The sequence below is a fragment of the Myotis davidii genome, unplaced genomic scaffold (genome assembly GCF_000327345.1).
Source record: "Myotis davidii unplaced genomic scaffold, ASM32734v1 scaffold480, whole genome shotgun sequence".
Lineage (NCBI taxonomy): Eukaryota > Metazoa > Chordata > Mammalia > Chiroptera > Vespertilionidae > Myotis > Myotis davidii.
The window spans coordinates 328336-338204 of NW_006292360.1; the positions used below are offsets into that span (position 1 = coordinate 328336).

General features: G+C 60.0%; 1 protein-coding gene across 1 annotated transcript in view; it reads right to left on the reverse strand.

The window, feature by feature from the left end:
• The window catches only part of TDRD9 (tudor domain containing 9), a 46049-nt gene that overhangs the window by 3676 nt on the left and 32504 nt on the right, over positions 1-9869 (reverse strand). The window contains exons 24-32 of the mRNA XM_015565394.1: positions 8820-8993; positions 6485-6596; positions 5684-5896; positions 5339-5428; positions 4240-4500; positions 3273-3425; positions 2252-2322; positions 826-935; positions 123-219 (exon numbers count right to left, since the gene is read on the reverse strand). Coding sequence (XP_015420880.1) covers positions 123-219; positions 826-935; positions 2252-2322; positions 3273-3425; positions 4240-4500; positions 5339-5428; positions 5684-5896; positions 6485-6596; positions 8820-8993 — 1281 coding nt within the window. The remainder of the gene's footprint in view (positions 1-122; positions 220-825; positions 936-2251; positions 2323-3272; positions 3426-4239; positions 4501-5338; positions 5429-5683; positions 5897-6484; positions 6597-8819; positions 8994-9869) is intronic.

Genomic DNA, 9869 nt, shown 5'->3' on the forward strand with positions numbered 1-9869 from the left:
AGAGCTCCTGCCAGCACAGGGCTCCCGCCAGCACCGGGCGCCCGCCAGCAGCAGGTGCGTCGCAACCGGTTTGCGGCAACCACCTTCTCTGCCGCCCAGTTCCCATCACAGGCCTGCGGTACCTGAGCTCCATCACCGGGGCGAACAGCATGCTGAGCAGGGCAGGCAGGCCAGGGATGTGCGGCAGCAGCGACGTCTCCCTCAGCAGCATGGTGGACCCTGGGGACAGGTGCGCGGGTCCCTGTCAGAAGCCACGCTGCTGCCCTGGCCCCACAGTCACACCCGCAGCCAAGTGCCCCGGGGCTGGTCCCACAGCCCTGCAGACAGACGCCTGTCCCAGTCTCAGCCCAGTGACCTCTGCTCGGTGCCTTCTCCCCCTTCCTCCTCGCGAGGCAGCGGGGTCTGCGGGCCATGACTTAGCCCAGTGATGGCGAACCTTTTGAGCTCGGCGTGTCAGCATTTGAAAAACCCTAACTTAACTCTGGTGCCGTGTCACATATAGAAATTTGTTGATATTTGCAACGATAGTGAACAAAGACTTATATTTTTGGTATTTATTTTATGTACTTAAATGCCATTTAACAAAGAAAAATGAACCAAAAAAATGAGTCCGCGTGTCACCTCTGAACTTTGTGTCACAGGTTCACCGTCACTGACTTAGACACTCCCTGTGCAGCCCGGTGGGGAAGAGGGAGGAGCAGTGCTTCTGGGACAGGGGAGGCCGAGGCTCCCTCTCTCAGACCTGCCTCCCGCACCGCTCAGGGAGCAGCCTGACCACACGCCTGCACCAGCCCCAGGACAGGGAGGGGGCACAGCCGCACTGACCAGTGGCGTTGACGGAAAGCGAGGCTGCCACCAGCACCCTCTGGTGCAGGTCCTCGGGGCTGTCACTGATGGCCACCGAGTTGATGCTCTCCTTCTCGATCCAAACGCGCCTGGAAGGAGGGCACAGGTGCTGTGGGTCCCGCCTGGGCGTGTGGGTGCCCACCCGTGACGGGTCCCCGCGCAGAGGCAGGGAGCACAGGGAACACTGCGTCCCCTCCGCACCCCTCCCCTGCACCACTGCCCCTCTCCCTCCCCCACCTCAGTGATCGCACCCACTCCCTGGCGTCAGTGTCACCCACGTGCTGACAGCGCCCAATGTCCACTCGCCGCAGACTCCGCCTCTCCTCCCGACCTTGGCGGCCCCACCTGCACCCCAGGCAGCCGCCCCAGGGAGCTGCGCGTCCCTCCCCATCATCCTACGGATGCCACACCCACACGCTCCGGGAGAGCGAGAGCGGGGGCTCTGGATGCCATGCGGTCCACATGCCCCACCAGGTGACGGCGACTGGCCTCTGTGTGCTCCTTCCCAGGACCCTTCCCCCCAAAACCCAGCGCCCACCACGGAGCGCCCGCCGCAGGTGCCCTGGCCGCGTGGAGCGAAGGCTGAGCCAGCAGGCCTGGCGGGAGCTCCCACTTCCACAAGATCCCGGGCGGGACCTGTGCTGCCGGGCCTGGGGCCTGAGGAGCCAGGGCTTGCCTTGCAGCCAAAGTGCCCACAGAAAAATGCACGCAGTAGAGCTGCCCCCGGGCACCTGACCTCAGACCAGCTCTGTCGCCCCTCTGCTCCCCACCCGGCTCCCCCCTCCACTAGTGCACTCTCCAGGGAGGCCTCCGCTGCGCTGGACCGTTCCCACCTGGCCCTCACCTCCCCCACCGCACACCTTGGCCACCTGCACCCGTGAGGCCTCAAGTTCTCTGGAAAACCTGTCTGTGTGGGGGGCCCTCCCGGTGCTTTCTGAATGCTGTGGCCCCCAAGACCCTCATCACCTGCCGTGTAATGACTGCTTTCTCCTGCGTACCCCCACACTGGACTCAACATCTTTGGGAGGTCACTGGCTGCATTTGTTCACTACTGACCCCCCAAACTGTGCAGTTCTCAGAACCTGGGGGCAGTCCCAGGTTTGCTGAATAACAAAAATAATAAGAACAGAAAAAAACAAAGTCTTTGATGGAAAATACTCAAAATACCTTACACAGAATGGCTTTCAGATCAGAGAGAGAGAGAGAGAGGGAGAGAGAGAGAGAGAGAGAAACATCAATGATGAGAGAGGATCATTGGTTGGCTGACTCCTGTAAACCCCACTAAAGATTGAGACAGTTAGAAAGGTAACAGCGCCCACACGTTAGGGTGCGGGAGAGCCATTTCTGACGAGCTCTGTACACATGGGAGCAAGAGTGAACGCCCACGGGAACGAGCAAATCGTACCTGAACTTGGATATCCTGGTCAAACTGTGACACTTCAGCTCGTAGGGGTTAAAAGGCCCGTGAAGTACTGCCTGCGCACACAACACACACGTTACCAGGAAGCAAGATGCCCCTTAACGTGCACTTTAAACCCACAAGTCGGCTCTATTTTAAAAAAAGAAAGGTGCGCCCGCTGGCGGGCCCAGTGGTTGACCATCGGCCTATGAACCTGGAGGTCAGGGCACAGGCCCCGGTTGCAGGCTCGATCCCCAGTAGGGGGCGTACAGGGGGCAACCCATCAATGATTCTCTCTCACCATTGATGTTTCTGTCTCTCTCCCTCCCCCTTCCTGAGATCAATAAAAAGGTCCTTGTCTGGACTCCCCAGCAGGATCCCAGGAGGAAACCACTCCTCCCTCGCCATGCGCACTGCAGAGCCTCTGCCCAAAGGCCATGCGAGCACGCCAGCCCCGGGGGCGTCCTCTCCTGCAGCGCCCAGCGCAGGGTGGGCAGGCCGGGGCACAGTGAAGGTGGCACAGGAGAGGCGGACCCCGACAGGACAGGCCGGGGCGCCCACTCCCCACAGGCAGGCTGCAGGACCCCAACTGGCGCCGTTTCCCCCGATACACAAGCCAGCTCACCTGTGGAAAGGTTGGTCTAAAAAAGAGACTAGCCCTGCTGGTGTGGCTCAATGACTGAGAGTGTCAGCCCACACACTGACGGGTCTCGGGTTCGATTCCCGGTCAAGGGCACGTGCCTGAGTCGTGGTTTGCTCCCCACCCCCAGTCGGCGTGTGGGTGGGAGACAACCCCTGTGTCTCCCTTCATCAATGTTTCTCTCTCCATCTCCCTCCCTTCCTCTCTCTCTGAAAAGCCAGGGAAACACGTCCTCAGGTGAGGAGGAACAAAAACAAGTGACACGCGCTGCTTATGACTGTGTTTGAGAGACGAGTCCAGGCGTCCCCTACAGCAAACCCCGGTTCTTCTTGGTAACAGGCTCCCGGGGGAAGGGGCCGGAGAGCCAGGAGAACGGTCAGGAGGTACCTTGTGGTTTGGGGGCCCCAGCTTGTTTGAGGAAAAGCTGTCCAGCAAGACCCGGATGAGGTGCTTCTCGCTGTCCTTCGTGGGGGACTGCACACACATGTCCGTCACGTGTTCTGATTTGGAAAAGAGACCCTTGAGAGCTTCATGGCTTTGCTGGACAAAATGAGGAAAGCGTGTTTTACTACAAGAGAAGTCAGTACGAACAGCCCTTTATCCCAAACTAACCCAAGTGCTTCTTAGGCATGACCTCTCCCTAGCTCCGTGGTGGGCAAACCATGGCTCGCGAGTCACATGCGGCTCTTTGGCCCCTTGAGTGTGGCTCTTCCACAAAATACCATGTGTAGGCGTGCACGTACAGTGTGATTGAAACTTCGTGGCCCATGTGCAGAAGTTGGCATTTTGTGAAAGAGCTGGTATTTTGTGGAAGAAACACACGCAAGGGGCAAAGAGCCACATGTGGCTCACGAGCCATGGTTTGCCAAGCCACAGTTTGCCGACCGCTGCCCTAGCTCATCTCCGGGATCGAGGTGTCCGGAGGTAATTCTCCCAAAGACACGAGAAGTGGGACCAGCTTCCAGAGGGCTCGGCCCACGCCTGCACTGCCTTCCACCACCCGCGCTGGAGAGCCCGGCGGGGTGGAGAGCGAGGAGGGTGGAGAGCGCTGTCTGCGGGCGATGTCACCAGGACTGGAAGTGTGTCCACAGATGGGCAGCTCTTGCTCACAGCCCACCCACCCCTCCTCTCCGGCAGGGTCACGGGATGAAACCCGCCCGCAACAGCAGCCTGGGAAGTGCCCCTCTAACCCTCACCAAGAGGAACAGCTGCAGAAAGGATTTTCACACTTCAAATGTTTGAATGATAGGAAGCCAACCTCCACCACCCAGCCACCAGAGTCTCTGAGAAACCTCGCTGACCCAAGAGGGCAGCTCGGGTCCTAGCAGGAGGCACCCCGCGCCCCCGTGCGCACCCGGGACTCGTAGCACTCCTCGGCCAGCTCGGCGTGGCCCTCCTCGATGAGCACATCCCTGATGTTGACGAAGTCCTGCAGCCCCGAGGACAGGTACAGGTCCACGTGCAGGACGCTGTGCACCACGGAGAAGACCTTGACGAGCAGTGCGCGGCCGCTGACCAGGGCAGCGAAGCGCCGGCTGGCCTCTCCGCTCCAGTGCTCGCCGCACACTAGGGACCTCGCCGAGGGGCGCAGCCTGCAGATCTTGAACTCCAGCGCCTGCGGGCAAGGGCAGGGCAGGCCAGGTCAATGAGCCAGCCACCCCAAGGGTCTGTCTGCCCTGTGATTCACAGCCCTCTCGTAAACCCACTCTAGCCCGGCCCATATGGCTCAGTGGTTGAGCTGGTCCCATAAACCAGGTCACTAGCTCTGTTCCTGGTTGGGGAACAGGTCCAGATTTCGGGCTGATCCCCAGTGGGGGGCGTACAGGAGGCAGCAGATGGATGACTCTTCTCACATGGATATGCCTGCCTCTCTCTCCCTCCCCCTTCCTCTCCGTAACCAATAAAAAAGCATCCGAGCTGAGTGAGGCTCCGGGGGGAGGGGCCTGGCTCGCTCCTCAGCAGCAGTGCAGGTGCAGAAGGACGGTCTCAGCAGGACAGACTGCGGTCCAGCTGTCTCGGCCACCGCAAGTCTCCCTGCTTTCAATGTGACCCGAACCCTTCTACCAAGTACGAAACATCCGTATAAATATATTTTTTTAAATATATTTTGTTGATTTTTTACAGAGAGGAAGGGAGAGGGATAGAGAGTTAGAAACATCGATGAGAGAGAAACATCGATCAGCTGCCTCCTGCACACCCCGCACTGGGGATGTGTCCGCAACCAAGATACATGCCCTTGCCCGGAATCGAACCTGGAACCCTTCAGTCCACAGGCCGAAGCCCCATCCACTGAGGAAACCAGCTAGGGCCATCCGTATATTTTAACACACTTCCAAAACAACGCTGGCAAAAACACCTACAGTGATAATTTTTAGGAAAAAGCAGAGGCCCTATTTGGCTGGTGTCACAGAACAAGCCCCTCCTGCTCCAGCCTCGGCCCGCCTCCCGCCCACCTGGAACGGAAGTGCGAGAAGCTGGCCGGGAATCTCCATTAAGAGGTCCAGGTCCACATGAGACTTGTTGCCATAGTCCACGAAAAACACCTGCAGGGTGAAGAGGGGCGCACGCTATGCGAGGCCAGCGCGGGCCTCCCGTGTCCACGTCAGCCAGGGCGGTGCACGCGCCCTCTGCTCCACCCGCAGCACTCTGGGACCGAGCTTCCACGCGTCCCGGGGGAAGAGCGCTTCCTGCCGGGCCGCTCGCCTAACTCTCACTATTTCCTATTTCGTTTCCACTCGGGCGAGGACTCTGCCTGAACTGTGCCCGGGTCCCTCCCCGAGCGGCGGCAGCAGACGCACCTCGGCAGAACTCCCTGACACGTATAGTATCTGCGCCCTGAAGTAGCTGCGCTCATCAGAGTCGGCAAAAGGTGCCAGGCAGACCAGGTCCGGGTGCGGGTGGACGGCCAAGGGCGCCAGCTTCAGGCGCTTTATCTCTGCCATCAGCTTCTTCAGAATCACGGCGTTCTTCTCGTCGATCCTGTACCCCCAGAAGTGCCCCACCTCCACCACCTGCAGGAGGAGGGCACCGTGAAGCCCCAGGCCCCTGGGCAGGGCTCCAGCTCCAACCACATGGCGGGCGGGGGGAGAGGGGCGCAGGCTCCCAGCCACGCCCAGGAAAGGGGTCCTGCGGCAGCCCCGTCTCCCACCACCACAGCAGGAGCAGGAGGCCCAACTAGGCAGCCTGCCCACTGCACCGCCCGCTGCCCCGGAGCCAGCTGTCGCTGTGGCCGCCCAATGGCGTGGCTGCGACGCACCAGGAAGCATGCCTGTACTCCGAGTGACATTTTAGCTCACGGACACCCTCAGGAATACTGGTGCCGACACTAACTGTGTTGACATAAACGGACATAAGTAGTACAGGCCAGGCATATACTATTATTCCAATGAACACTTCTACATGTATCTTGTGGCTAAAACTGGTTTTTAGCGTTTTAAACGTAACATTTAAAAATCCACTCTGAGCCGAGAATGGACCTGTGCTCCTTCTGTGTGCGGCCACATCGGCCACGCCCTCCCAGGTGACTAAGGGGTGTAAGGACCACATCGTGCCACTCGTGGCAACTCTGACGAAGGTGCAGAAGCTTGCGGGACTCCTACCTCCGTGACGTCGACCGTGAGGAAGAGGTCTGGGACCAGCCGGGACCTGCCTGTTGTGCTGAAGGACACCTGGACGGGGTCCACCGTCTGCTTCTGGAAGTCCACGTTCACCCTGCGCGAGGTTGAGAGGAGTCACAGGCCAGTGTGACAGAAAAGGCGTGTGCGCGGTGACGGCACTGCGGACCAGCCCGCCGCCTCCGCGGGACAAGAACGTGCTTGTCAAACACCCGCGGAGACGGGCTTGGTCCCCTCAGCGCAAGTGTCTGCTGCTTCCTGAACGGCCACATGCCCTCAGGGATACAGTCCACGGTCCGGAGCTTACAGGCCAGCTGCAGGGCTGCCGTGTTGCCCAGAGGTTCCAAGGGGAGCGGCCTGGGCCTCCAGAACACAACAGCGGCCAGGCGGCCAGGTTCCCGGAGACCAGGAAGAGCCTCACTCTCAGAGCTTAAGACAGCGACCTAACGCTGGAGAGGATGAAACACAGCTTTGCTGGAAATGAAAGTTTCCTTCCTAACGCTTTTCTTTTTACCATAAAATGAAGGGATTATAACAGACCCAGTCCCACTTATTGACTACGAGCAGCTGAGGCAAAGGCACCCGCCAGATGGTCCTTGTTCCAGGCCCACCACACCCCAGGCCTGGGCCCGGCAGCCCAGATGGCGCTCAGGGCACACACTGCCCTCACCAGCTCAGCTCCTGGTGGAGTAAACACTCCGAGTGGGAGATGATGAGGAGAAGGCCTCCCACGGGCTGTGCGAACAGGACCAGCGGCACCGTGACGCGGCACCGAGTGCAGGGTCCAAGAGAAGGAAGAGCAGGGGCTCGATGGTCGCTGCCCAGCAGCAAGGGCCACAGGCGGGCACCAGACCCAGGGCAGCCCGCCCCTCCTGGGCACAGGGAAGCCCCCTCACCAGGGAAGGGCTGTCTTGTGTGGGCACACAGCCAGGTGCTCCGCTGCCCTCCGCCCGCCCACTGTCTGCTGAGAACGGGGCACAGTGCACTTTGCTCAGAGGAGATGGACGGCGAGGAGGAAGAAAGGGGCCTGAGGTTCGGTCCCCGCCATCTAAACCGGTCAGTGCTGAGCGCGTCCCCGCCACCCCCGCGGCCGCACACCCAGCAGCGGGGCCGCTTCACAGAAGTGCCCGCAGTGGGAGCGCAAGCAGGTCAGTCGTTCATTACCACACAGGAGACAAGGGAGCAAATGGACACGCCCGCACGGTTACAGGACAGGAGGGACCTGGACAGACGCCTGCAAAGCCGACAGGCGCACGAGAAGGCGCTCCACGCCAGCAAACCTCAATGAGTGGCCACGTCACCCCGCGGGGCACCAACACGGCCCCAACCGAGTGCTGGACGGGTGCGGGGCTCAGGGACCCAGCGCACTGCGGGGGCCACACCGGGCAGCTGGGGACACAGCCTGGAGGCCCTCAAACTAACACACAGAGCTCCCGGCGACCAGCTGTCCCTCTTCTGTGCGTTTAGCCAAGGCCAAGGCCATAGAAACACAGACTCGTAACAAGACCTGCCCCTGCTCCCAGCAGCCAGGGCACGGAGATGACCCTCGTGCCTGCTGGTAGATACCTCATCATCTGAGACAATGTGGATGGACCTTGAAGGCAGCGCCCTAAGGGAAATCTACAACAAAAACAAGACCACACACACAAAGAAAACTCTCAGGCCCTACCGGTCTGGATCAGCGGCTGAACGTCAACCTATGAACCAGGAGGTCACAGTTCGACTCCCAGTCAGGGCAATGCCCAGCTGCAGGCTTGACCCCCGGTGGTGGGCGTGCAAGAGGCAGCCGATCAATGATGTTTCTCTCTCCCGCTCCTTCCCTCTCTCTGAAATCAATAAAAACTTATTTTAAAAAATAAAAAGAGCTCATACCTGTGGTTCTGGGAGGCGGGAGGGGGTGGGGAAGGGGAAATTGGAGGAAGGTGCTCAGAGGACAGGAAGATCCAGCTGCAGACCCTAAGTCCACCCTGCCCCCAGCGGACAGGACAGGTGTTAGCAGTGAACCCCGGTTCTCATCACAAGAAGGCCTTCTGTTTTCTGCTGTAAGTATCTGGGAGGCGGGGGTCAGTGAACCATGTGTGGTGATCACTCTACAGCCCACATGAACCGCACCAGCACGCTTACGCCCTCAACTTGCTCAGGGAAACGTGAAGATGGAAACCTGAGACTCCGAGAGGCGAGTGATGTGCCCAGCACACAGCCAGGAGGCAAGGAGGCCGGCTTCCCAGCCAGTGCTTCCCGTGGGAGCGTGGGAAGGCTGGCCGAGTAAGAAAGCTGGGGCAGGTGGAGGCGTGGCAGAGCCGGGCCCCCCTGGCGGTACCTGGTGCTCCTGAGCCTGGAGACGGCGCCCCCCTGCACCCGGCCCTCGATCTCCTCCGCCGAGTGCACGCTGAGCTCCAGGGCCACCTTGAGCTGAGCCATCTTCACCGCCATGTACACCGCAGGCAGGACCTTGAACCTCTCGGTCGGGTTCCGGGAAAACTCCACGAAGGCTCTGTTCCGCAGGACAATTCAAGTAAGTTACCGCCCGTCCGGCCTGGCTCAGGAGACAGAGCGTCGGCCTGCAGACTGAAGGGTCCCGGGTTTGATTCCGGTCAGGGGCATGTGCCTCGGTTGCAGGCTCCCAGCCCTGGTCGGGGGCACGCAGGAGGCAACCAATCAACGTGTCTCTCTCACATCGATGTTTCTCTCTGTCTCTTCCTCTCCCTTCCAGTCTCTCTCAAAGTCAATAGAAAAAATATGCTTGGATGAGGATTACAAAATATAAATAAAAATAAAGTTACCCGGCACCTGGGAAAGCAACCGAGTGCATGAACTTCTCTCAGGTGAGAGGTGCTCAGTCACACCTCTCCTCAGGACACCAGGGCCCCTCCCTCACCGAGAGAAGTGGCCACGACAGTGACACATCACTTCACTGACATCAGGGATCCTCCTGCAGAAGATGCAGACGCAACTTTCGGGCAAGAAATACCTGTGCTCACGGTTAGAACAGAAGGACAGGTGTGGGCTTCCTTTCCATCTTATTGTGACATGAACCGCAGATCAGAGGAAACCACACACGAGCAGGAGGTCTTGGTGGCCTCCCCCCAGACACCAAGTTATCACCCAGCAGAGTGGCAGCTGCCCCTCCCCACCCACCTGGGGGTCAGGCTGCAGGGCACCTGCCCTACACCTCCTTCAAGTACACGGGCTGGTGAATGTCAAATGCCCGGATCAACATAGTCCCCCCACAACTGCCATGGAGTGAGGATGCCCGCGCCGGAGGGCAGTGTGCCCAGGGCAGGCAGCCCAGTGGGGCCCTCTGGGAGCGGGGGTGGGGGGGCTGCTCCAGCCCTCCGCAGAGGAACCTCTGGGACCTTCCTCTCACTGT